Source organism: Mustelus asterias, chromosome 8 (assembly GCF_964213995.1).
Source record: "Mustelus asterias chromosome 8, sMusAst1.hap1.1, whole genome shotgun sequence".
NCBI lineage: Eukaryota > Metazoa > Chordata > Chondrichthyes > Carcharhiniformes > Triakidae > Mustelus > Mustelus asterias.
Window position 1 is genome coordinate 5,004,826 of NC_135808.1, and position 27,771 is coordinate 5,032,596.

The 27,771-nt window shown below is 45.6% G+C and overlaps 1 protein-coding gene across 1 annotated transcript; it reads left to right on the forward strand.

Annotated features, from left to right (window-relative positions):
- LOC144496795 (zinc-binding protein A33-like) lies at positions 1-27,482 on the forward strand. The gene is made up of 6 exons (XM_078217341.1): positions 1-624; positions 713-808; positions 4,290-4,523; positions 6,208-6,230; positions 7,363-7,478; positions 26,708-27,482. The coding sequence occupies exons 1-6, from the start codon at positions 154-156 to the stop codon at positions 27,109-27,111; spliced, it is 1,344 nt and encodes a 447-aa protein (XP_078073467.1). The 5' UTR covers positions 1-153; the 3' UTR covers positions 27,112-27,482.
- Positions 27,483-27,771: the final 289 nt, after the last annotated feature.

Genomic DNA, 27,771 nt, shown 5'->3' on the forward strand with positions numbered 1-27,771 from the left:
GCCCCCGACAGAGTTCAATTATTCCCCTCCATTATCCTTCAGACCTCTCCAGTTTTTATCTCCGGTGTGAAAGTGGAGAGGACATGGCCCACTCTGTAATAATAATTCCCTGAGTGATACAGTGAACTTTATCGGGAAATAGCTGAACTGAGGATGTGCGGCAGGAAAACCGAAACTGAAAGCGGTTTGAATCAGGAAGTGCTGAGTGTGAACATGGCTTCCAGACAACAGCTCCAGAGTTTGACCGAGGAGACAATTTGTCCCATTTGTCTCGATATCTTCACTGAACCCGTTTCACTGGATTGTGGACACAGCTTCTGCCGCTCCTGCATCACCCAGTGTTGGGAAAAGAAGGCGATAAACTCCTGCCCGGAATGTAGAGAGGAGTTTCCGGAAAGAAACCTCAGGATAAATCGGGCCTTAGCGAATCTGGCCGAGAAAGCTCGACAAATAAAGCTAAATCCGAAAGAGAAGGAAAGTAAACTTCACTGTGAGAAACATCAGGAAGAACTGAAGCTGTTTTGTGAAACTGACAAGAAATTGATCTGTCTGATTTGTAGAGATTCGCGGGAACACAGAGATCACCGCTTCCTGCCCATCGATGAAGCTGTTGAAATCTACAAGGTAAAAGGGAAATATTATTTACCTGATAGTTTTATCACATTTTCAACATCCAGCACTTTCATTCTGTGATTTTCTCTCCCAATCCCAGGATCAGCTGAAATCTTCCTTAGTTTCTCTCACAGAGAAGAAATCGGCGGTTCGAAAAAAGGAAATGAAACAGAAACGGAAGATTTCTGAAGTTAGGGTAAGGTCTCCTGTGCTGATTTTCTGGGATCTCGATTAGTTTTGTTCACTTTATCGTGGGACATTAATTATGTTTGGAAGGTTTGCTAAGGTTACTGGGGACGGTTTAAACTAGAATGGTTGGGGGGTGGGAATCAAAATGGGCGGCACGGTAGCACAGTGGTTAGCACTGCTGCTTCACAGCTCCAGGGACCTGGGTTCAATTCCCGGCTCGGGTCACTGTTGTCTGGAGTTTGCACATTCTCCTCGTGTCTGCGTGGGTTTCCTCCGGGTGCTCCGGTTTCCTCCCACAGTCCAAAGATGTGCGGGTTAGGTTGATTGGCCATGCTAAAATTGCCCCTTAGTGTCCTGGGATGCGTAGGTTAGAGGGATCAGTGGATAAAAGATGTAGGGCCTGGGTGGGATTGTGGTCGGTACAGACTCGATGGGCCAAATGGCCTCTTCTGTGCTGTAGGGTTTCTAAGATTTCTAAAATGTGGTGACTGGGAGAGAGGAGGTTCGAGTAAAAATAAGAGGTGCTGTTCGGCAGTGTGAGAGGGAGGATAGGAAGGGGAAGGGGAGCTCTCAGACCGAAGGGTTGAGGTGTGTTTATTTTAACGCAAGGAGTATAGTGAACAAAATGGATGAGCTTAGAGCGTGGATCGCTGCTTGGAAGTGTGATGTGGTGGCCATTACAGAGACTTGGTTATCTCAGGGTCAGGACTGGGTACTTCAAGTACTGGGTTTCAGATGTTTCAAGAGGGACAGAGAAGGAGGCAAAAGAGGTCGGGGAGTGGCACTGTTGATCAGGGATAGTGTCACAGCTGTAGAAAAGATGGATGCCACGGAAGGATTGTCGACGGAATCTCTGTGGGTGGAGGCTAGGAACAGGAAGGGATCGGTAACTTTACTGGGTGTTTTCTATAGGCCGCCCAATAGTAGCAGAGATGTGGAGGAGCAGATTGGGAAGCAGATTCTGGAGAGATGTGATAATCATGATGTGGAGATGCCGGATAATAACAGAGTGGTCGTGATGGGAGATTTTAATTTCCCAAATATCGATTGGAATATCCCGAGGGTAAGGGGTTTAGATGGAGAGGAGTTTGTTAGGTGTGTTCAGGAGAGCTTCCTGGCACAGTATGTGGATAAGCCTACAAGAAGATAGGCTGTGCTTGATTTGATATTAGCGAATGAACCTGGGCAGGTGTCAGATCTATCAGTGGGAGAGCATTTTGGGAATACTGATCATAACTCTATCTCCTTTACACTACCATTGGAAAGAGATAGGATCAGCCGAGCTAGGAAAGTGTTTATCTGGAGTAAGGGCAACTATGATGCTATTAGGCAGGAAATTAGAGGCATAAATTGGAAGGAGGTTTTCTCAGGGAAATGTATGGAAGAAATGTGGCAAATTTTCAAGGAAAATTTGTCTGGAGCTCTGCACGGCAATGTTCCGGTGCGACAGGGGAGTTATGGTAGGTTACAGGAACCGTGGTGCACGAAGGTTGTAACGGATTTAGTCAGGAAGAAAAGAAAAGCTGACAAAAGGTTCAGGGAGCTAGGTAATGTTAGAAATCTAGAAGCGTATACGACTAGTAGGAAGGAACAAAAGAGGGAAATTAGAAGAGCCAGGAGGGGACAAGAGAAGGCCTTGGTAGACAGGATAAAGGAAAACCCCAAGGCATTCTACAAGTATGTGAAGAGCAAGAGGATAAGATGTGAAGGAGTAGGACCAATCAAATGTGACGGTGGGAAAGTCTGCATTGAACCGGTTGAAATAGCAGAGGTACTCAATGAATACTTTGCTTCAGTATTCACAGTGGAAAAGGATCTTGGTAGTTGCAGTGCAGACTTGCAGTGGACTGAGAAGATTGAGCATGTGGGCATTAGGAAAGAGGGTGTGTTGGAGCTGTTGAAAAGCATCAAGTTAGATAAATCGCCGGTACCGGATGGGATGTACCCCAGGTTACTGTGGGAGGCGAGGGAAGAGATTGCTGATCCTCTGGCGATGATCTTTACATCATCAATGGAGATAGGAGAGGTTCCGGAGGATTGGAGGATGGTGGATGTGGTTCCATGATTCAAGAAAGGGAGAAGAGATAGCCCAGGAAATTATAGACCGGTGAGTCTAACCTCAGTGGTAGGTAAGTTGATGGAGAAGATCCTGAGAGGCAGGATTTATGAACATTTGGAAAGGAATAGTATGATCAGAAGTAGACAGCACGGCTTTGTCCGAGGCAGATCATGCCTTACGAGTCTGATTGAGTTATTTGAAGATGTGACTAGACACTTAGATGGGGGAAGAGCGGAAGATGTGGTCTATATGGGTTTCAGTAAGGCGTTTGATAAGGTGCCCCATGCAAGGCTTATGGAGAAAGTGATGGGGCGTGGGATACAAGAGGACGTTGCTTTGTGGTTTCAGAACTGGCTTGCCCACAGAAGGCAAAGAGTGGTTGTAGATGGGTCTTTTTCAGAGTGGAGGTCGGTCACCAGTGGGGTGCCGCAGGGATCTGTTCTGGGACCCTGGCTCTTTGTGATTTTTATAAATGACCTGGATGAGGAAGTGGAAGGATGGGTTGGCAAGTTTGCTGATGACACAAAGGTTGGAGGTGTTGTGGATAGTGTAGAGTGATGGCAGCAGTTGCAACAAGACATAGATAAGATGCAGGACTGGGCGGAGAAGTGGCAGATGGACTTCAACCCAGATAAGTGTGTGGTGGTTCATTTTGGCAGGTCGAATAGGATGGAAGAATATAATATTAAGGATAAGACGCTTGGCAGTATGGAAAAGCAGAGGGATCTTGGGGTCCGGGTTCATAGGACGCTCAAAGCGGCGTCGCAGGTGGAGGCTGTGGTTAAGAAGGCGTATGGAATACTGGCCTTCATCAATAGAGGAATTGAGTTTAGAAATCGGGAGATATTGCTGCAGCTGTATAGGACCCTGGTCAGACCCCACCTGGAGTACTGTGCCCAGTTCTGGTCGCCTCATTACAGAAAGGATGTGGAAGCCATAGAACGGGTGCAGAGGAGATTTACGAGGATGTTGCTTAGATTAAGTGGTATGCCTTATGAGGATAGGTTGAGAGAGCTAGGTCTATTCTCTTTGGAGAGGCGAAGGATGAGAGGTGACCTGATAAAGGTGTATAAGATGTTGAGAGGTATTGATAGAGTGGATTCTCAGAGGCTTTTACCCAGGGCTGAAATGGTTGTCACGAGAGGCCACAGGTTTAGGGTGCTGGGGAGTAGGTATAGAGGAGATATTTGGGGTAAGTTTTTCACTCAGAGGGTGGTGGGTGTGTGGAATCGGCTGCCGGTAGTGGTGGTGGAAGCGGATTCGATTGAGTCTTTTAAGAGACTTTTGGATAGGTTCATGGAGGTTAGTAAGATAGAGGGTTATAGATGAGCCAAGAAGGTAAGGAAATTGTTCGGCGCAACTTGTGGGCCGAAGGGCCTATTTGTGCTGTAGCTTTTCTATGTTCTATGTTTCACGTTTCATTCGGTAGGAACAGTCGAGCAGTCTGCAGACCCACATCACATCCGAGTTCGCTAAAATGCACCAGATTCTCACTGAGAAAGAGCAGCGTTTACTCAGAGATCTCAGGGAAGAAGAGGAGACGATTCTAAAACCAATGGAGAGAAACCTTCGAGAGATTCAGGAGAATTTAAATTCTATTGAGGAGAAACTCTCAAAGATACAGAAACAGATGGAGCAAAAAGACGAGCTGATATTTCTGCAGGTGAGGGAATATATTGCGGCTCAGTTCAGGGAAACTTCACACAGTCACTAAATAACTGATGATAACTGTGAAATTAATATAGAATTTACTGAAAAATACTAAAAGAATTGAACAGAATTTTGTGTCCCTTCCTGAACCGTTTTCCTGTCGTCTCGGAATTAACGGCTCCCACACTGTCTGCAGATTCCTGGGAATACCTGGAACCTCCTGAGAATGAGTTTTCTTGATCTTCACACTTGCTTTGTGATTATTTCCGTGTTTAATTTCCTCCTGGAACTCCCATTGTAATCCAGTTCCAGTTCCATGTTGTGAGTGTGTGGGTGTGTCTGGTCCGGTGTGTGAGAGTCACTGGGGCCGATTCTCCCAAAACAATTCGAAGTGCCGAATTTGTGTAAAACCTGGAGTAACTCCCGCTGGGTTTTTTGTAGTGGGATTTTCAAAATGAATCGCCCAAACTCTGAGTATTGTAGAGTGCCTCAGCGAGATTCACGCTGAAAATCAGGGAGCGGACCCCATTCCCGTTGGAGAGGCCGGCAGCATAGCGCTGAGTGGGAAACTGCACATGCACCGATCTGTCAGAGCGGAGATCGCTGGCCAGCACCGCGACCCCGCATCCCTTCCCCTTCAGCCCCCCCTAATCCCCTGATTGCTGGCGTCCCGGACCTCTCCGGGCATGCACCGATGTCTCCCCCGCAACCCCCACCCCACCAACTGCCCCATAAGCCCCGATCTCCCTGAACCCCAATCCCGCCAGCCTCGCCCCCCCCCCCCCGCCCCGCCCCCCCCACCCCCCGCAACCTGGATGGCCGGTCCTGATCACCCTCTTCCCTTCCTCTGCCACCGACCCCTATGCAGAGTGGCAGTGGGACCCATCCACCTCCCCACCCACTCCCACCGATCGCCCTCACAACAGGCCCCACCCTCATTGCCCTGCCCTCTCTGACCCACCCCATTGGCACTGCTCGATGCCCAGTGGGCATTGCCACTTTTCCCCTTGGGCATTGCCAGGGGGCCAGGCTGGCACTGCAAAGCTGGCACTGCCCAAGGTGCACACCCCTTACCCCCGACCCCCTGTGGAGTCCTCCATGGCCTCTGTTCCTTCCGGTGGGGTCGGGCCGCCTGCTTCCCGTTAGTGGGAGCTGTTGTAAAACCTGCTGGAGTGAACCACTCCTGGCAGGGGGAGACACACTAGCGGGTCCGGAGACTCTAATCCCGGACCCATTAATTAGATGTAAATAGGAACTTAAATATGGAAATTAGCTCGGTGAAGCTGATGACGCCACAAATCTTCGTCTGGGAGACGCGTGAAGACCGTGGCGCCGAGCGGGGAGCCCGCTAAACAACCTCCACTGATGTCTCCCAGCCTGTTGCATTGCTGGAGCATCGCAGTGGGCTGGAGAATAACCCCCACTGTCTGTCAGCAGGACTGATATCCAGTTCCAGTTCCATGTTGTGAGTGTGTGGGTGTGTCTGGTACGGTGTGTGAGAGTCACTGTGTCTGTGAGCGGGGCTGATGTTCAATTCCAGTTTATTTGACTCTCCACAATCTTCCTTCCAAAATGCATCACTTTACATTTCCGTGTGAAATCTCATCTGCTCTGAGTCTGCTCATTTCACCAGCCTGTCTAACTGCTCCTGAAATCTGTTACTGTCACCCTCACTGTTCCTGATTCATTTCTTTCAGGAGGAAGCTTGTCGGAAGAGAAGGTAGGACATGTTCTTTACTTGAAACTCTGCAGGATGGTAAAATAAACTCAGTGAAGTGTTATTATGTATTTATTTATTGGTTGTTGTCACTACTTTAAATGGTTGGTCATTAGTTACCAAGACATCACACACTGCAGGAAATGATAAGCTCCGCGTATACACACTGACGAGAGCTTTATGATAACTCACTTTATTACAGTGATTTTACAGAACTGTTCTACAATATTGTAATAAATAACCGGGAAGTGTAAATAATACAATCTGGTTCCCAGGCCGGAAGTGATCACTTGCCCGATGTTGGCTGTTAGTGTCTGTGACCTTCCCACTGACCCTGAGAGAGCCGCATGGTCCATGCTTCCAAGGAGTGGGTCACCCATGTCCCTGCATGGAGCCTGACCAACCCGAGAAAGTCTCACATTAAAGGGGGGAACGGATTCTAATTTTATACTAAATACAATCTGGCTCTGTGTCGTTAACAACCACAACACTTGAATTTATATAGTGCCTTCATTGGAAATTAATATTCTAAAGGGTTTCACAGGAGCGTCATAAAAGTAAATTGACACAGAGCCAAATAAGGAAATATTAATCTGGATGACGGAGATGGATTTCAGAGAGCGTCTGAAAGGAAGAAAGAGAAATAGAAAGATAGAGAGGATCAGGAGGGAATTCCAGAGCTCAGGACCTCGGCAGCTGAAGGTCCAGCTCCCAATGGGGGAGTGACTGAAATCAGAGATGTTCAAGGTGCCGGATGTCGAGGAGAGCAGGATTCTGGGAGGGTTGTGGGCCCAGGGATTGCAGAATTGGATATTCAGCTTTGGGATGTTTTCAGCCTTTGTCTTTGTTCTACAAACTTTGTTTATAATGCAGCAAGTGGACAGGCTGAATGTTTATCATTTCCTGCAGTGTGTGATGGCTGTTATCAGGTTTTGAACCTTTTTCAAGACATGGCTGTTTCCATTCTCTGCCCTTGAATTTAAAAGTTATTCCTTTCTCAGTTAGAGAAACTAGATTAACATTTCACTTTGTACATTTTCTCTATCATCAAAAATGCTGAAAACTTGACCATTTAAGTAAATTCTAAAATCTTCTAACAAAGACAAATTCATAGCATCATTTTTACCGTTTACAGGATTAGTGATGAGAATCACACACTCTCAGTATCTGCTGCCGCCCTGTCTATCGGGAAGTACAAAGGCCCTTTACAGTACAGAGCATGGAGAGAAATGATAAACTTCATTAACCCCGGTAAATCTCTTATATTAATTTTCCTGGTGATAAATCCAGTTGTAAATATATTAAATGGGCTCCAAAGATCCAGATTAAATACTCACATTTCCAGTTGTTAATACCTGGAGTCTCCCCATTCTCATATTTCTCTTTCTGTGGGTTGCTCTGGGTAAGCGTCTGAAGCCATCAGCACTGTGTGTCAAAGCAGTGAAGGGATCTGTATAACCAGAGGAATAGAGCACCAATCTCAGGATGTGAATAGAATTGCACCAGGAGACTGGACTGGTCCCGTCTGTCATTCTGGGAAACATTTTTTAAATCATCATTTATCAGGAAGACACACAGGCATTAGAGAGCAAGTGATAAATGACAGAAAATCTGTTTGGTGGAATTGGACACATTAATCAAGAGGAGGGACTGCAGAAACTGCGAGTCTGCACTGGATAAGAGAGGGAGTGTGGTGATCTTATTGAAATGTTCAAGGTTCAGAATAAAAGGGAGATTATAAACATCCACGTGTTTGACACGGTCACAGAGTCTAGATCAAAGTAGCTATAGTGTTAAATGTAGAATAGGGCGGGTGACAGGGCAGTTTGGATTGAGTGAGGTTGAGTTTTTGAGTGACTCCATTGAGGCAGTGAACCAGTGAATCCACCGCTCACTCTATGAATTTGATCAGAGGCCCAATCCATTCTGAGGGCTGATCTTCAGAACAATATCACTGTCCAGTTTCCCACTGGTTTGCAGTGTGGGAAAAGGTTCTGTCGTTCCTGAGGAGAGAACAGGGGACAAGAAATCCTCATGAATACACAGCGGGGGTGAGAGAGAAAGGAGCAGTGAGCAGCAGTAAGAAAAATAACTCACCTCCTGGTCACAGAGAAATCATCAAAAGCTTCCTTCATTCCTGCAGTGTGAGCCTAAACACTTCAGAACCAGTGAAATAATTTTGAGGAACAGTCACTGTTTGAATGTAGAAAATGAGAAAACCAATTTGCAAACAACAAGATCACAGGAACAGCATTGTGATAATGATGAAGTTTTCTGTTTTGATGATGTTGTTTCCGGTATAAATTTTAGGCAGGAAACAGAGCAAATAAACTCCTTACTTCATTTCCAATGGAGTTTCCAGTGGTCCCTTTAAGACCAGGGATTAAACCATTGTATAGATTGTTCCTCTGGGTGGGGCATCACCATGCAATGGAAGATCAAGATTGTATTGAGTCTCCAGTTATATCAAATGTCTCCAGTTTGTACAGACAATGTGACTTCTCCTTATGTTTAGTGTGGGGACACTGGATACCTATTTTGCTGCTGCTACATTATTGTGGGGGTTTTGATCTCTGCCATTCTTTACATTCTGATCAGTCATCTAACCTGCCATTCATCTTTGCTCAGTTATCTGCTTTTTCCATTAATTTGAGTCTTTCTTTAACTTCTTAGTGAACCGCAGATGGTGGGTCCTCCCATGGGGGATTTTCTTTCCAGTAGGAATATATTTATTCTGAAATATCGTCTTAAATATCTGCCATTGCTTCTCTGTCGATATATCCCCCATGGGGACCCAGTTCACTACAACTAGCTTAGCTTTCATGATCAGATAGTTGCTCCGATTCAAGTTTAAAATACCGATCTTAGATCCTCTCTTTTCCCTTTCAAACTGGATTTCAAATTCAATCATATTGTAGTTGCTGCTACCCAGTGCTGCCTTCACTCTGAATTCACTCATTATTCCTGTCACAGTGCACAAAGACAAGTCTAATATAACCTACTCTCTGGTTAGTTCCAGAACGTTCTGCTGTGAGAAACTTTCTCGAAAGAATTCTGTGAACTCCCCATCCTGGAAACTACAGCCTGATTTTTCCGGTTTATATTTAGATTAAAATCACCCATGATTATTACTGTCTTTTCATCTGTGACCCACATTGTGGCTACTGTTGCGAGGACTGTTGACCACTCCCACTATTGACTTCTTTCCCCTCCTATTCCTCATCTCCAAACCAATTTTATATTCGGATCTCCTGAACCGAGGTCATCTCCAGCTATTGCACCAATTGTGGATAGCGAAGAGCATTGTCGGGCAATACAGCAGGATATAGATAGGCTGGAAAATTGGGCGGAGAGGTGGCAGATGGAGTTTAATCCGGATAAATGCGAAGTGATGCATTTTGAAAGAAATAATGTAGGGAGGAGTTATACAATAAATGGCAGAGTCATCAGGAGTATAGAAACACAGAGGGACCTAGGTGTGCAAGTCCACAAATCCTTGAAGGTGGCAACACAGGTGGAGAAGGTGGTGAAGAAGGCATATGGTATGCTTGCCTTTATAGGACGGGGTATAGAGTATAAAAGCTGGAGTCTGCTGATGCAGCTGTACAGAACGCTGGTTAGGCACATTTGGAGTACTGCGTCCAGTTCTGGTCGCCGCACTACCAGAAGGACGTGGAGGCATTGGAGAGAGTGCAGAGAAGGTTTACCAGGATGTTGCCTGGTATGGAGGGTCTTAGCTATGAGGAGAGATTGGGTAGACTGGGGTTGTCCTCCTTGGAAAGACGGAGAATGAGGGGAGATCTAATAGAGGTATACAAGATTATGAAGGGTATAGATAGGGTGAACAGTGGGAAGCTTTTTCCCAGGTCGGAGGTGACGATCACGAGGGGTCACGGGCTCAAGCTGAGAGGGGCGAAGTTTAATTCAGACATCAGAGGGACGTTTTTTACGCAGAGGGTGGTGGGGGCCTGGAATGCGCTGCCAAGTAGGGTGGTGGAGGCAGGCACGCTGACATCGTTTAAGACTTACCTGGATAGTCACATGAGCAGCCTGGGAATGGAGGGATACAAACGATTGGTCTAGTTGGACCAAGGAGCGGCACAGGCTTGGAGGGCCGAAGGGCCTGTTTCCTGTGCTGTACTGTTCTTTGTTCTTTGAGGTCCTTGATAAACAGTGCGACCCCTCCACCTTTACCGAGCTTTCTATCCTTCTTGAATGTCATTAAATGTTATCCTTTCGTCCTGCAGCAATGTCTCTGTAAAGTTATCAGATCATATTCATTTACTTCAATGTGTGTTATCAATTTGTTTACTTTGTTATGAATGTTGTGTACATTCACATACACAGCTTTTAGTTTCAACTTTTTATTATCTTTGTATCATCTCGTCTTGATTACTGTTGTATTCTTAGTTTTGATCTCTTTGTCCATTCCTGCTATTCTTTGATCCTCATTTCCCATATTATTATGATGGTTTCTTGCCTTGAATCTCCCCCTGGATTTACCACATGAACGCAATTTGGATCCTTCACCCTCCGAGTTTAGTTTAAAGCTCTCTTTACTTCCCGAGTTATGCAATTTGTTGGAACACTCATTCTAGCAGTTCAGGTGTAGACCATCCCAACAATCAGGCAGTGTGCGGGGCGGCAAGGTAGCACTGGTTAGCACTGCTGCATCACAGCGCCAGGGACCTGGGTTCGATTCCCGGCTTGGGTCACTGTCTGTGTGGAGTTTGCACGTTCTCCATGTGTTAGCGTGGGTTTCATCCGGGTGCTCCGGTTTCCTCCCACATTCTGAAAGACATGCTGGTTAGGTGCATTGACCCAAACAGGTGCCAGACTGTGGCGACATGGGGAATTTCACAGTAACTTCATTGCAGTGTCAATGTAAGCGTTACTTGTGACTAATAAATAAACTTTAACTTGACTACCATCAAGTGGCTCTGACATCCATCATTATGAAATGCTTTGAAAGGTTAGTCATGGCACAAATCAATTCCGGCCTCCCAGATTGCCTGGATCCATGATAGTTCACTTATCACCGCAACAGGTCCACAGCAGACGCCATCTCCCTGGCCCTGCACTCAAACCTGGATCACCCAGATAACAAAGAGACCGATGTCAGACTCCTATTCATTGACTACAGCTCAGCCTTCAACACCATTATTCCAACAAACTCATCTCCAAACTCCGTGGCCTTTGGCTTGGCTCCTCGCTCTGCGACTGGATCCTAGACTTCCTTTCGTACAGGCCACAATCAGTAAGGATAGGGAACGACATTTCCTCAATGATCATCCTCAACTCCAGTGCTCCACAAGGCTGTGTTCTCAGCCCCCTACGATACTCCCTATACACCTATGACCACGTGGCCAAATTCCCCTCCAGCTCTATTTTCAAGTTTGCTGATGACACTACCATAGTGGGTCAGATCTCAAACAACGATGAGACGGGCTACAGGAAAGAGATAGAGAATCTGGTAAAATGGTGTGACGACAATAATCTCCCTCAATGTCAGTACAATGAACGAGAGTCATCGACTTCAGGAAACGTAACAGAGGACATGCCCCTGTCTACAACAACAGTGCTGAAGTGGGAATGGCCCAGAGCTTCAGGTTTCAAGGTGTTCAGATCACCAACAACCTGTCCTGGTCCCTCCATGCCAATGCTATAGTTAAGAAAGTCCACCAACGTCTCTACTTTCTCAGGAGGCTTCGGAAATTCGGCATGACTGCCATAACTCTCACGACCTTTTACAGATGCACCATAGAAAGCATTCTTTCTGGTTGTATCACAGCTTGGTATGGCTCCTGCTCTACCAAGACCGCAAGAAACTATAAAGGGTTGTAAATGTAGCCTCATCCATCACGCAAACCAGATCCCCATCCATTGACTCCGTCGACACTTCCCGCTGCCTCAGTAAAAGCAGTAAGAGTTTTAACAACACCAGGTTTAAGTCCAACAGGTTTATTTGGTAGCAATTACCATTAGCTTTCGGAATGCTGCTCCTTCGTCAGATGGAGTGGAAATGTCGAAGGAGCAGCACTCCGAAAGCAAATGGCATTTGCTACCAAATAAACCTGTTGGCTTTTCACCTGGTGTTGTTAAAACTCTTACTGTGTTCACCCCAGTCCAACGCCGGCATCTCCACATCAGTAAAAGCAGCCAGCATAATCAAGGACCCCAAGCACCACAGACATTCTCTCTTCCACCTTCGTCCGTCGGGAAGAAGATACAAAAGTCTGAGAACACGTACCAACCAACTCAAGAACAGCTTCTTCCTTGCTGCCATCAGACTTTTGAATGGTGCTTTCATATATTAAGCTGAGCTTTCTCTTCACCCTGTCTGTAACTGCAACACTATATTCTGCATCCTACCCTTTCCTTCTCTCATATGTACTCTATGAACAATATGTTTCATCTGTCTAGCCTGCAAGAAACAATATTTTTCACAGTATAAATGTGACAATAATAAATCGAATCAAAACAACCCCACTATCCCCAATACTGGTGCCAATGCCCATGATCCAGACACCAGCCTTTGAGCATTCATCTTTGTCATCTCATTTTCCCTCTGCCAGTTTACATGTAGCTCAGGTAATGATCCAGAGATTATTACCTTTGAGGTTCTGCTTCTTAATTGGTACCGAGCCTCTCATGGTGACTATGCCCTTTACAGATATCCCAAATATCCCTGCTTGCGTGACCACTTCCCTCCAACCTCAGTGTTCCCACCCAGCCCACAATATCACCCTGATTGAACATTAGTGGAGTGGACCAGGACAATGTTCTTTGCTTGTCCTGTCTATGTCTTTGGTACCTACACAGACCATGCCAACTGGATCCTCCCACTTACAATGAAAATTCTTCTCCAGCTCTGAGCACATGCTCACTTTTGCTGCAGAGAACAGTATCTGTGTCCCACACTATATTGCCCCTACTGCCACCACATTCCTGTTTGTTATCCCCCACTTGATAGGCTTCCTGTATCATGGTGCCATGGTTATACTGCTCATTCACTTTGCAGCCTTTGCTTTCATCCACACAGATTGTAAGCACCTCAAACCTTTTCAACAACTGCAAAGTCTGAAGCTCCTCCATTACTCTCTGCTCAGTCCCTTTACCTGTCTCACTCTCGGTCACATCCTCCTGTCACTCACTGCTGACCAAAACAGATGACCCGATTCTAAGACGTGTGACCATATTCTGGAACAAATTGTCCAGGTATTTCTCCCATTCCCTTACATTGTGCAGTGTCTGCAGTTCAGCCTCTAACTCACTAATTCTGATCTGGAAGTCCTCCAGCTGCTAACACTTTCTGCAGATGTGTTTGTCATGGAACACCTGGACGTCCAAAATCACACATTCCTCAGCTGCAACACAACACCAGTCTTGCACTGTTCCTCATGTTATCCAGTTAAATTTAATTAAATTCCTCACTTAATTAACTTAGAATAATTCCAATGATAATCACATTTCTTTCCCCTGTGCATTTTATTCCCGCATGAACCTAATTCGCTGCTCACTCAGTCTCCATCCCAGTCCAGTGCAGTCACCTGTCTCATGCACCTATTACTGGCCATGCATTTTGAAAGGTGAGTCTTACTTGTAGACCCTCTGATGAGTCGCTTGCTAGTTTTACTTCCTGCTGCACTGATTAACACTCATGAACCAACTGCTTTCAGGTGATTGACAGATAACTGCCACTCCAGATAGTTCTCTCATTAACATAGAAACTCGAAGCAGGAGTAGACCATTTGGCCCTTTGAACGTGCTCAGCTTTTTATTTTGATGTGGAGATGCCGGCGTTGGACTGGGGTGAGCACAGTAAGAAGTCTCACAACACCAGGTTAAAGTCCAACAGGTTTATTTGGCAGCACAAGCTTTTGGAGCCCCAAGCTTTGACCATGTCTGGTCATCAAATTCAATATCCTGATCCTCCTTCTCCCCAAGTCTCTTGATCCATCAGCCCAAAGAGCTATATCTCATTTCTTCATGAAATCACACAACATTTTGACCTCAACTACATTCAGTGGTAGTGAATCCCACAGATTCACCACCCTTTGGGTCAATAAATTTCTCCTCACCTCAGTTCTAAAACGTTTACCCCTTGTCTTCAAATTATGACCCCTCATTCTGGACTCCTCCACGATTGGGAACATTCTTTATGAATCTACCCTGTCTGACCCTGTTAGAATTTTATAAGTTTCTATGAGATCCCCTCTCACCCTTCCAAACGCCAGTGAATATAATCCTAACCGACTTAGTCTCTCCTCATATGGCAGACCTTCCATCGCAGGAATCAGCCTGGTAAACCTTCGCTGGACTCCTTCTATAGCAAGGACATCCTTCCTCAGATAAGGACACCAAAACTGCACACAATACTCCAGGTGTGGCCTCCCCAATACCCTATACAATTGCAGCAAAACATCCCTATTCTGATACTCAAATCCTCTCTCTATGAAGGCCAACATATCAAAGAACAAAGAAAATTACCCCACAGGAACAGGCCCATCGGCCCTCAAGACTGCGCCGACCATGCTGCCCGACTGAACTAAAACCCCCTACCCTTCCTGGGACCATATCTCTGCATTCCCACACGATTCATGTATTTGTCCAAATGCCCCTTAAAAGCCACTATCATATCTGCTTCCACTACCTCCCCGGCAGAGAGTTCCAGGCACCCACGACCCTCTGTGTAAAAGACGTGCCTCGTACATCTCCAATAAACTTTGCCCCTTGCTTCTTAAACCTGTGCCCCCTAGTAATTGACTCTTCCACCCGGGGAAAAAGATTCTGGCTATCCACTCTGTCCATCCCCCTCATAATCTATCAGGTCGCCCCTCAACCTCCGTCATTCCAGTGAGAACAAACCAAGTTCCTCGAACCTCTCCTCATAGCTAATGCCCTCCATACCAGGCAACATCCTGGTACATCTTTTCTGTACCCTCTCCAAAGCCTCTACATCTTTCTGGTAGTGTGGCGACCAGAATTGAACACTATATTCCAAGTGTAGCCTAACTAAGGCTCAATAAAATTGCAACATGACTTGCCAATTTTTAAACTCAATGCCCCGGCCGATGAAGGCAAGCATGCACCTGTACACCCAGATCCCTCTGCCTATCAATACTCTTAAGGGTTCTGCCATTTACTGCATATTTCCTATTTGTATTAGACCTTCCAAAATGCATTACCTCACTTTTGTCCGGATTAAACTCCATCTGCCATCTCTCCGCGCAAGTCTCCAACTGATCTACATAAGAACATAAAAACTAGGAGCAGGAGTAGGCCATCTGGCCCCTCGAGCCTGCTCCACCATTCAATAAGATCATGGCTGATCTTTTTGTGGGCTCAGCTCCATTTACCCACCCGCTCACCATAACCCTTCATCCTTTACTGTTCAAAAATGTATCCTTGCCTTAAAAACATTCAATGAGGTAGCCTCAACTGCTTCACTGGGCAGGGAATTCCACAGATTCACAACCCTTTGAGTGAAGAAGTTCCTCCTCAACTCAGTCCTAAATCTCTTCCCCTTATTTTGAGGCTATGTCCCCCAGTACTAGTTTCACCTGCCAGTGGAAACAACTTCCCTGCTTCTATCTTATCTATTCCCTTTATAATCTTATATGTTTCCATCAGATCTCCCCTCATTCTTCTGAATTCCAATGAGTATAGCCCCAGTCTACTCAGTCTCTCCTCATAAGCCAACCCTCTCAACTCAAGAATTAACCTAGTGAATCTCCTCTGCACCCCCTCCAGTGCCAGTATATCCTTTCTCAAGTAAGGAGACCAAAACTGTACACAGTACTCCAGGTGTGGCCTCACCAGCACCTTATACAGCTGCAACATAACCTCGCTGTTTTTAAACTCCATCCCTCTCGCAATGAAGGACAAAATTCCATTTGCCTTCTTAATTACCTGCTGCACATACAAACCAACTCCTTGAGATTCCTGCACAAGGACACCCAGGTCCCTTTGCACAGCAGCAGGCTGCAATTTTTTACCATTTAAATAATAGTCCATTTTACTGTTATTCCTACCAAAATGGATGACTTCACATTTACCAACATTGTACTCCATCTGCCAGACCCTCGCCCACTCACTGAGACTATCTATATCCTTTTGCAGACTTTCAACGTCCTCTGCACACTTTGCTCTGCCACCCATCTTAGTGTCATCTGCGAATTTTGACACACTACACTTGGTCCCCAACTCCTAATCATCGATGTAAATCATAAACAATTGTGGTCCCAACACTGATCCCTGAGGCACACCACTAGTCACTGATCGCCAACCAGAAAAACACCCATTTACCCCCACTCTTTGCTTTCTGTTAGCTAACCAATCCTCTGTCCATGCTAATACGTTACCCGGAACACCGTGCATCTTTTTCTTATGTAACAGTCTTTGGTGCGGCACTTTGCCAACTGCCTTCTGGAAATCCAGAGACACCACATCCACAGATTCCCCATTGTCCACTGGACATGTAATGTTCTCAAAGAATTCCACCAAATTAGTCAAACATGACCTTCCCTTCATGAACACATGCTGCGTCTTAGCAATGGGACAATTTATATCCAGATGTCTCGCTATTTCTTCCTTGATGATAGATTCAAACATTTTCCCTGCTACAGAAGTGAAGCTAACCGGCCTATAGTCATCTGCCTTTTGTCTACCTCCTTTTTTAAACAATGGTGTCACATTTGCTGTTTTCCAATCTGCGGGAACCACTCCAGAGAATTTTGGTAAATTACCACTCGTGTATTTGCTATTTCTCCCGCCATCTCTTTTATTACCCTGGGATGGATTCCATCAGGACCAGGAGACTTGTCTACCTTTACCCCCATTAACTTGCCCAACACTACCTCTTTTGTGATAATGATAGTTTCTAGGTTCTCACCTGCCATAGCCTTCCTGTCATCAATCTTTGGCATGGTATTTGTGTCTTCCACTGTGAAGACCGACACAAAATACCTGTTCAATGCCTCAGCCATTTTCTCATTTCCAGTTACTAGATCCCCCTTCTCATCCTCTAAAGGACCAATGTTTACTTTAGCCACTCTTTTTCGTTTTATATATTTGTAGAAACCTTTGCTCTCTGTTTTTATATTCTGAGCTAGTTTACTCTCATAATCCATCTTACTTTTCTTTATCGCTTTTTTCGTGGCTTTCTGCTGACCTTTAAAGATTTCCCAATACTCTGGGCTCCAACTCATCTTTGCCACTTTGTATGCATTTTCTTTCAATTTGATACCCTCCTTGATTTCCTTCGATATCCATGGCTGATTATCTCTTTTTCTGTAGTCCTTCCTTATCACTGGTATATACTTTTGCTGAGCACTGTGAAAGATTGCTTTGAAAGTCCTCCAGTATTCCTCAATTGTCCCACCATAAAGTTTTTGCTCCCAGTCTACCTTAGCCAACTCCTCCCCCATCCCTTTGTAGTCTCCTTTGTTTAAGCCCAAGACACTGGTATTGGATTTTACCTTCTCACGCCCCATCTGTATTTTAAATTCAACCATACTGTGACCGCTTCTTCCGAGAGGATCCCTAACTGTAAGATCATTAATTATTCCCATCTCATTACACAGGACCAGATCTAGGATAGCTTGCTCCCTTGTCGGTTCCATTACATACTGTTCAAGGAAGCTATCGCGGATACATTCTATGAACTCCTCCTCAAGGCTGCCTTGACCGACCTGGTTTGACCAATTGATATGTAGATTATAATCCCCCGTGATAATTGCTGTACCATTTTTACATGCATCATTATTGTTGTTACCAAAGTGGATAACTGCGCATTTATCCACATTTTACTGCATCTGCCATGCATATGCCCACACACTCAGCCTGTCCAAATCATGCTGAAGCATCTCTTCATCCTCCTCACAGCTGGGCCTACATTCATTTTTGTGAATCTTTTTCACTTTACAAACCGATAGAAACTTTTACAGTCAGTTTTTATGTTCCATGCTAGCTAACTTTCACACTCTATTTTTCCCTTCTTAATCAATCCCTTAGTCCTCCTTTGCTGAATTTTAAACTGCACCAAATCCTCAGGCCTATTGCTTTTTCTTGCCAATTTGTATGCATCTTCCTTGAATCTGATAATATCTCGAATTTCCCTTGTAAGCCATGGTTTCGGCACAATTCCCTTACCATCTCTTGCACCAAACAGGAATAAACAACTTCTGGAGTTCACCTATTTATTCTTTAAATGCTTGCCATTGCCTGTCCACTGTCTTTACTTTCAGTAATGTTCCCCAGTCGATCATGGCCAATTCATGCCTCATACCATCATAGTTACCTTTATTGAGATTCAGGACCCTGGTCTCAGAATCAACGACATCACTATCCACCTTGACAAAGAATTCAACCATATTATGGTCACTCGTCCCCAAGGGTTCTCTCACAACTAGATTGCCAACTAATCCTTTCTCATTGCACAACACCCAGTCCAAGGTGGCCTGTTCCCTTGTTGGTTCTACAAGTTATACAAGCCAGTATAACTGATTGAAGGAAATCAGGAAGGCTTATGGAATGTTGGGCCTTATTTCAAGGGGGATGGAGTATAAGAGAAAGGAAATGATCTGATTTTGATTCTGAATCTATAGTTAAAAATGAGAAGGTGTGACCAGAACTTACCATGTGAATTTAATTTGCTACTCACACAATCGTTGTCTTCATGAGAGCACGAGAAATAAAAACAGGAGTAGGCCATTCAGCCCCTCAAGCCTGCTCTGCCATTCAATAGGATCCTGGCTGAGCCGACATTCCTCACAACCACTTTCCTGCCCTTTCCCCAAAGCCTTTGCTTCTATTCCTGATCAAGAATCTATCTATCTCAGCCTTATATATACACAAGGACTCTGTCCCCACCCCTCTCTGTGGCAAGGTGTTCCAAAGACTCACACCCTCATCTCAACTTTCCCGCCTTAACACCATAACCCTTGATTCCCTCTCTGATTAATAATCTGTCTATCTCAGCCTTGAACATGCTGATCGACCCAGAATCTACAACTCTCTGCAGTTAAGAATTCCAGAGATTCATTACCCTCTGAGAGAAGAAATTCCTCTTCATCTTAGTCTTAAGCTGATGCCTCTTTTTCTGAGACGATGCCCTCTGGTCCTAGACTCTCCCATGAGGGGGAACATCCTCTCAGCATTTACCCTGTCAGGCCCCTTAATAATCCTCTATGTTTCATTGAGATTACATTTCATTCTTCTAAATTCCAATGAGCAGAGTCCCAAATTATTTTAACTTTCCTCATGACAATCCCTCCGTACCGGGGATCATCCTAGTGAGCTTTCCCTGAACTGCCTCCAATGGAATAATGACGTTCCTTAAATAAGGGGAACCAAAACTGCTCACAGTGCTCCAGATATGGTCTCAGTGGTACCTTGTACAGTCGCAGCAAGATGTCCCTACTCTTATACTCCATCCCCTTTGAAATAAGGCCCAATATTCCATTAGCCTTCCTGATTTCCTGCTGCCGCTGTGTGCGAGCTTTCTGTGTTTCGTGCACAAGAACCCGCAAGTCCCTTTGTGTTACACCTTTCTTCCATTTTTCTCCATTTAAATAATACTCTGTTCATTTGTTCTCCCTTCCAAATTGAACAACTTCACATTTTCCCACATTCTGCTCCATTTGCCAACTTTTTGCTCACTTACTTAACCTATTAAGATCTCTCTGCAAACTGTTTCCCTCTCGCAACTTGCCTTTTCACCTATTTTTGTCATCTGCAAAATTGTCTACATTTGCTTCCTTCGTCCAAGTCACAGTAAGAAGTCTCACAACACCAGGTTAAAGTCCAACAGGTTTATTTGGTATCACAAGCTTTCGGAGCGTTGCTCCTTCATCAGGTTCAAACAGTCCATTTGCTCCCTTCATCCACGTAATTTATATATATTCTAAACAGTTGCGGTCCCAGCACTGATCCCTGTGGAACCCCACTAGTTAGAGGTTGCCAACCTGAAAATGAACTTCTTCAGGTGAGTGGGAATTCTGTTCACAAACAGAGCTTATAAAGACACAGACTCAAATTACATGAATAATGGTTGGAATGCGAATACTTACAACTAATCAAGTCTTTAAGAAACGAAACAATGTGAGTGGAGAGAGCATCAAGACAGGCTAAAAAGATGTGTATTGTCTCCAGACAAGACAGCCAGTGAAACTCTGCAGGTCCACGCAACTGTGGGAGTTACAAATAGTGTGACATGAACCCAATATCCCGGTTGAGGCCGTCCTCGTGTGTGCGGAACTTGGCTATCAGTTTCTGCTCAGCGACTCTGCGCTGCCGTGTGTCGCGAAGGCCGCCTTGGAGAACGCTTATCCGAATATCAGAGGCCGAATGCCCGTGACCGCTGAAGTGCTCCCCAACAGGAAGAGAACAGTCTTGCCTGGTGATTGTCGAGCGGTGTTCATTCATCCGTTGTCGCAGCGTCTGCATAGTTTCCCCAATGTACCATGCCTCGGGACATCCTTTCTTGCAGCGTATCAGGTCGACAACGTTGGCCGAATTGCAAGGGTATGTACCGTGTACCTGGTGGATGGTGTTCTCACGTGAGATGATGGCATCTGTGTCGATGATCCGGCACGTCTTGCAGAGGTTGCTGTGGCAGGGTTGTGTGGTGTCATGGTCACTGTTCTCCTGAAGGCTGGGTAGTTTGCTGCGGACAATGGTCTGTTTGAGGTTGTGCAGTTGTTTGAAGGCAAGAAGTGGGGGGTGTGGGGATGGCCTTGGCGAGATGTTCGTCTTCATCAATGACATGTTGAAGGCTCCGGAGGAGATGCCGTAGCTTCTCCGCTCCGGGGAAGTACTGGAAAACGAAGGGTACTCTGTCCACTGTGTCCCGTGTTTGTCTTCTGAGGAGGTCGGTGTGGTTTTTCGCTGTGGCGCGTTGGAACTGTTGATCAATGAGTCCAGCGCCATATCCTGTTCTTATGAGGGCATCTTTCAGCGTCTGGAGGTGTCTGTTGCGATCCTCCTCATCCGAGCAGATCCTGTGTATACGGAGGGCTTGTCCGTAGGGGATGGCTTCTTTAACGTGTTTAGGGTGGAAGCTGGAGAAGTGGAGCATCGTGAGGTTATTCGTGTCACACTATTTGTAACTCCCACAGTTGCGTGGACCTGCAGAGTTTCACTAGCCTGTCTTGATGCTCTCTCCACTCACATTGTTTCTTAAAGACTTGATTAGTTGTAAGTATTCGCATTCCAACCATTATTCATGTAAATTGAGTCTGTGTCTTTATAAGCTCTGTTTGTGAACAGAATTCCCACTCACCTGAAGAAGGGGCTTAGAGCTTCGAAAGCTTGTGTGGCTTTTGCTACCAAATAAACCTGTTGGACTTTAACCTGGTGTTGTTAAACTTCTTACTGTGTTTTCCCCACTAGTAACAGGCTGCTCACCTCAAAATGAGCATTTATCCCTACTCTCTCTTTTCAGTGTGTTAATCAGTTCCCATGTACATATACTGGCATGTACTGCATGCTAGTACATTCCACCAAATTTCATCTGCTTTAAAGTTATTTACTAACCTTTTGTGTGGGATCTTATTAAAAGCTTTCTGAAAATTTAAGTACACCAGGTCCACCAGTTACACCTTATCTATTCTGCTTTTACATTCTTCAAAATCTCCAACCAGTTTGTGAAACTGATTCCCTTTCATAAATCCCCATTGACTGCGCCCAAATTCACCATTATTTTCTCAGTGTTCAGTTATTACGTCATTTGTTACAGATCCTAGCATTTTCCCTCTGACTAATGTCGTGCTAACAAGTTTTTCATTCCCCATATTCTCTCCCTTCTTTCTGAAACATTGGAGTTACATTTGCACCTTCCAATCTGCAGGAACAATTCCAGAGTCTGTAGAATTTTGAAAGATAACCACCAATGCATCTACTTTCTCTCCAGTCACTACTTTCAGCATCTGAGATAGAGACCACCAGGTCTGGGGAAATTTACCTACTTCAAATCTCATTCATTTCTCTATTTCTACTGTTCTTATAAGCATCAGAGCATCTTGTAGTTCCTCATTAATGCCAGTCACCTGATCCTCCATTATTTATGGGAGGTTTTTAATGGTGATCATTGACATTTGGACAGATTATTGAGAAAGTCTGTGTGTTCTGCCTTGGTCGTGTCATCTAACATGAGGTTTGAGGCGTGTGTGAGACCAGTGCCTGGAGCTGTGAGGTAGCAGCCTAACCAACTGTTACCACCACCACTGTGCCACCTCTAAAATTATTGTGTTTCTTTCAAATTATGGAATCTTATGACTTTATCCTCTTAGTGAGTCATTAGGATTTCCTGTTAATTCATGCTAACCTCGTTCATTATTTATGTGTAAGTTATATAGTATTAATTGTTCGCTTCATTGATTCTTTAATACAAAAATTATTCCTCACTTCACCACTTACTCTAATTCAAGGTCCTGGGGAGTCAGAGCGTATCCCGACAGGCACTGGGAGTTAAGCAGGGTACACCCAGAACGGGACACCAATCCATCGCAGGGCATACACTCACACACAAAAACTAAGGGGCAATTTAACATGGCCAATCCACCTACCCGCACACCTTTGGAGTGGGGAGGAAACCGGAGCATCCGGAGGAAACCCACGCAGACACAAGGAGAACGTGCAAACTCAACACAGACAGTGACCCAAGGCTGGAATTGAACCCATGTCCCTGGAGCTGTGAGGCAGCAGTGCGAACCATTATGCCTTGGTGCTGCCTCTAAAATTATTGTATTTCTTTCAAATTATGGAATCTTATGGCTTTATACCCTTCTTTAGTAACTGGGATTTCAAATTTGCTCTGTGCACCAAAAAATATTGATTGTTCCTATTCTGAATCTAACAAAATATGGAGCCTCATCCAATATTGTAACAAATTTGGGGTCTGGTCTGGTATCACACCGAGAAACTGCAGAACTCTCGGGTAGAGAGGGATCTGGATGTCCTGGTGTAAAAATCACAAAACGTTAGTCTGCATGTACAGCAAGTAATTAGGAATATAAATGGGATGTCGGTGTTTATTGTCAGGAGAATCAAGTATAAAAATTGTGCCTGCAGGGGTACAGGGCCTTAGTGAGGCTGCATTTGGAGTAATGTGCACTATTTTGATCTCCTTACATAAGATCATGAGATCATAAGACACAAGAACAGAGGTAGGCCATTCGGCTCATTGAGTCTGCTCTGCCATTCAATGAGATCAGGACTGGTCTGATGTGATAATCCTCCAACTCCATTTTCCCACCTTATTTCCATAACCCTGATTCCATTATTGATTAAAAACCTGTCTATCTCAGCCCTAAAGATATGTCCCAGCCTCTACAGCTCTCTGCGGTAAAGAGTTCCAAGGATTCTGAGAGAAGAAATTCCTCCTCATCTCTGTCTTAAATGGACAACCCTTTGCTCTGAGAATATGCCCTTTGGTCCTGGACTCTCCCACAAAGGGAAACAACCTGTCAGCATCCAAGCTGTCAAGCCCCCTGAGAATCCTATCTGTATCATTCTTCTAAACTCCAATGAGTACAGGCCCATCCGACTTAGCCTCGATTGATAAACATATCCCTCCATATTTGGAATCAATCTAATGAACTTTCTCTGGACTGCCTCTAATGCTGGTATGTCTTTTCTGAGGTAAGGGGATGAAAACTGTATTCCAGGTGTGGTCTAACTGGTCACTTGGACAGTTTTAGCAAGACCTCCCTATTTTCATACTCCATTCCTTTTTAATAAAGGTCAATATTCCATTTGTCTTCCCTGACACTTGCTGTACTTGCATGCCAGCTTTTTGTGATCTTTGCACAAGGATCCCAAATCCCACTGTGCTGCAGCTTTCTGCAGTCTTTCTCTATTCAAATAATATCCAGCTCCTTTATCTTCCCACCAATGTGCATAACTTCACATTTTCCTGCATTATTTTTCATCTGCCAAGCTTTCACCCACACACTAATTTTTTTTAAATCCCTCTGTAGACTCTCATCCTCACCACTTGCCTTCCCACCTATTGTTGTGCCATCCTCAAACTTAGCAATAATACATTCACTTCCCTCATCCAAATGATTAATATAGATAATATAAGAAATTACCATTGAATTAGAGACTGATTCCTTGGATGAAGGCGGTTATGTTATCATGAAAGCCTGAGCAGGTTTGGCCTATACCCATTGGAGTTTAGGAGAATGAGAGGTGATCTTATTGAAGCATAGAAGACACTGAGGGGACTCGACAGGATTGATGCTGAGTGGATGTTTCCCTTGCGATGGCGTCTTGTACAATGGACAGTTTGAAAATGAGCAATCTCCCATTTAATACAGAAATGAGATTTTGTTTTCTATCAGAGGGTGATTTGTGTTGGAATTCTCTACCCCAGTGAGCAGTGGAGGCCGGAGCACTGACAATATCCAATCAGATCAGTCATGATCTTGTTGAGTGCCAGAGCAGGCTCGAGGGGCCGAATGGCCTACTCCTGTTCCAAATTATTTTGTTCTTGGAATTGATTTTTTGTGTGATATCTTACAGACTCGGATTGTGTACAATCTGTACAGTGACATCTACATGATGCTTCACAGAGATATCACCTCCCACCCGCTCTCTGCAGCTTTCTCTCCTCCACTTCTGTCCCCTCTCCCTCTCTCCTCAACCTTGACCTTCCCTCCCACTCTTCTTCTCAGTCTGTCTTCCCTCTCTCAAATTCTCCTTCCCCAACCCCACTGTCTCTCCCTCCTTCCTCTCCCTGTCCCTTATGCTCTCCTCTACTCACATACCCTCCCTTCTCCCCGCTAACTTCTTTCCACCAACATTCTCTCTCCCCTTTCTCCCTCTCTCACTCACCTCCCGCTCTCCGTTTGTCTCTCCCTCTTTAATTCCTCTCTTCTTCTTACCTTGGGTGGCACGGTGGCACAGTGGTTAGCATTGCTGCCTCTCAGGACCCGGTTTCGATTCCTGGCTTGGGTCACTGTCTGTGCGGAGTCTACACGTTCTCCCCCATGTCTGCGTGGGTTTCCTCCAGGTGTTCCAGTTTCCTCCCACAGTCCGAAGACGTGCTGGTTAGCCGTGCTAAATTCTCCTTCAGTGTACAGGCGCCGAAGTGTGGTGATTTTCACACCAACTCCATTGCAGTGTTAATTTAAGCCTACTTGTGACAATAATAAACTTGAAACTCAATCTGTCCCGCAATCTCACTCCCATTCCCCACAACCATCCCATCTCTCTGCCGGGCACTCACTTATACCTCCTGCTCCCTGACCCTGCTCCCCACCCACTCTCCCTCAGCACCTTCCCACTCTCCCCCATCTACGCAAAATTTCTCTCCACCTCACCTCCTATCCCCTTCCCTCATCATTCTGCAATACTTCTCCCCCTCACTCTCCTCTCTTCAGACGCTCTCCCCTTTCCCTCTCTCCCACATTCTTCCCTGCCCCTCCTGCTTTATTTCCCATCCTGTCTTTCACACGGAAGGGTCTGTTTATTTCTTCAGAATAAACTTGAGCACGACTGGTCCGAAGTAAATACTCCTTTATTTAAGCGTCTTTTATAAGCATTTTACAGAAAGCGAAATAAAGATTACTTTCGTATAAGCAGTCTCCAGCTGCACCAACAACTTGTTTCTGTGACCATGAGTAAGCTTCTGTACATTGTACTTTCAGAGAATACAACTAAGTCTCCAGGCTAGACCCAGAATTTCAAGCTGATGTGACCAAATTAGCTGAAGTTAGCTTAAAGCACAGCACAATTAGTTACATTAGGCAGAAATACCTTAAAATGAAGCGTTTTAACTGGGCAAACTATCTAGAAGATCCCACACAACATTCTCTCTTCTCTCCGACTCTCTCTCACACCATCCTAATCTTCCTCCCACGCTCTTGCTCTCATTAACTATCCTCGTTTCTCTTTCTCACACTCTCCCACTTTTGTTTTCATGCTCTCTCTCACTCTCTCTGCCACCCTGAGCTCTGTACCCCTCCACCTTGATGTCTCACAGCCTCCCACACGACCTGCCTTCCAGATGCTCTCTCTTCTCTGCCCTTTCTTTCTCACCCACTCTCCCAATCCCTGTCATCTGCTCTGCCGTTCTCCCTCCTGCTTCCACTCAAAACGTCCCACTCTGACTTGCCCTCTCCCTCATCCCGCTCTCTCTCCCTCTTTATCCTCCTGCTCCCTCCAGTCCCTCTCATTACTGCCTGTTTTCTCTCTTCCCAACTGCACCCCTCCACCTCCTTCTCTTCCCCCTCCCTATGTCTCTGTCACTCACCCTCTCCCCTCTTCCCTGCCTCTCCTTTCTGCTCTCTTCCCACTCCTCTCCCCTCCCTCTGGCTCCATGAACCCATCACATTCCTGCTGTTTCTCCCCCACCCCTCATTCTCCCCTCCCCCTCACAAACCTCTCTCCTCTCTTCCTCACTCCTCACACTCTCTCCCCTCCCCACCCCCTCTCTCTAAATCACTGACTGTGTTATTGTAACTTTCCCCCAGCTCCAGTCTCTCTGACTCTGGATCCGAACACAGCGCATCCCCGGCTCATCCTGTCTAAGGACCGGACCAGTGTGAGACTCGGAGACAAACGGCAGCGGCTCCCTGACACCCCGGAGAGGTTTGATTACTGGCTCTTTGTCCTGGGATCAGAGGGATTCACATCAGGGAGACATTACTGGGAGGTGGAGGTGGGGGAGAGAGAGTGGATTCTGGGAGTGGCCCGAGAGTCTGTGAACAGGAAAGGGAGAATCGACCTGAGCCCTGAGACCGGATTCTGGATTGTGAGGCTGTTTCCCGGAAGAGTTTATTCAGCCCTCACCTCCCCCTCACTGACCCCCCTCACCCCGAGTGTGAATCCCCGGAAGATCGGGGTTTCCCTGGACTATGAGGGTGGACAGGTGTAATTTTACAATGCGGACAACATGTCCCATCTCCACACTTTCACCCACACTTTCACTGAGAGAATCTTTCCCATCTTCAATCCGGGATTGACTATCGGGAAAAACTCGGCGCCGCTGACAATCTGCGGGGTGAAAGGTCACTAACAGATCCATCCCATAATTTCACACCGTCTCCCTGCCTCCTGCCAGCTGTAAACTGATGGAACCTGTTCATATTGTGGTTATTATATAGAATTATAATTTACATTGGGGGCTCCATGGTTACATTTGTAAAATGATTCTTCAAACAAAACAATCTGAGAATCACTGGAATAGAAACAGTTTTTCTCAAAGATTCCACAGCTCATCATTAAATCCAAGAAGCAGAAACTCTACATGTTGTTTGTGTCGTCACTGAGGGAGGGGGCGGGATTCCGGGGAATGGAGAAGCCGATTGGCCGGAGCTCCTGTCACTCTGAGTGAGGGGGCGGGATTCCGGGGAGTGGAGAAGCCGATTGGTCGGAGCTCCTGTCACTCTGAGTGATGGGGCGGATTCCGGGGAATGGAGAAGCCGATTGGCCGGAGCTCCTGTCACTCTGAGTGATGGGGCGGATTCCGGGGAATGGAGAAGCCGATTGGCCGGAGCCCCTGTCACTCTGAGTGAGGGGGCGGGATTCCGGGGAA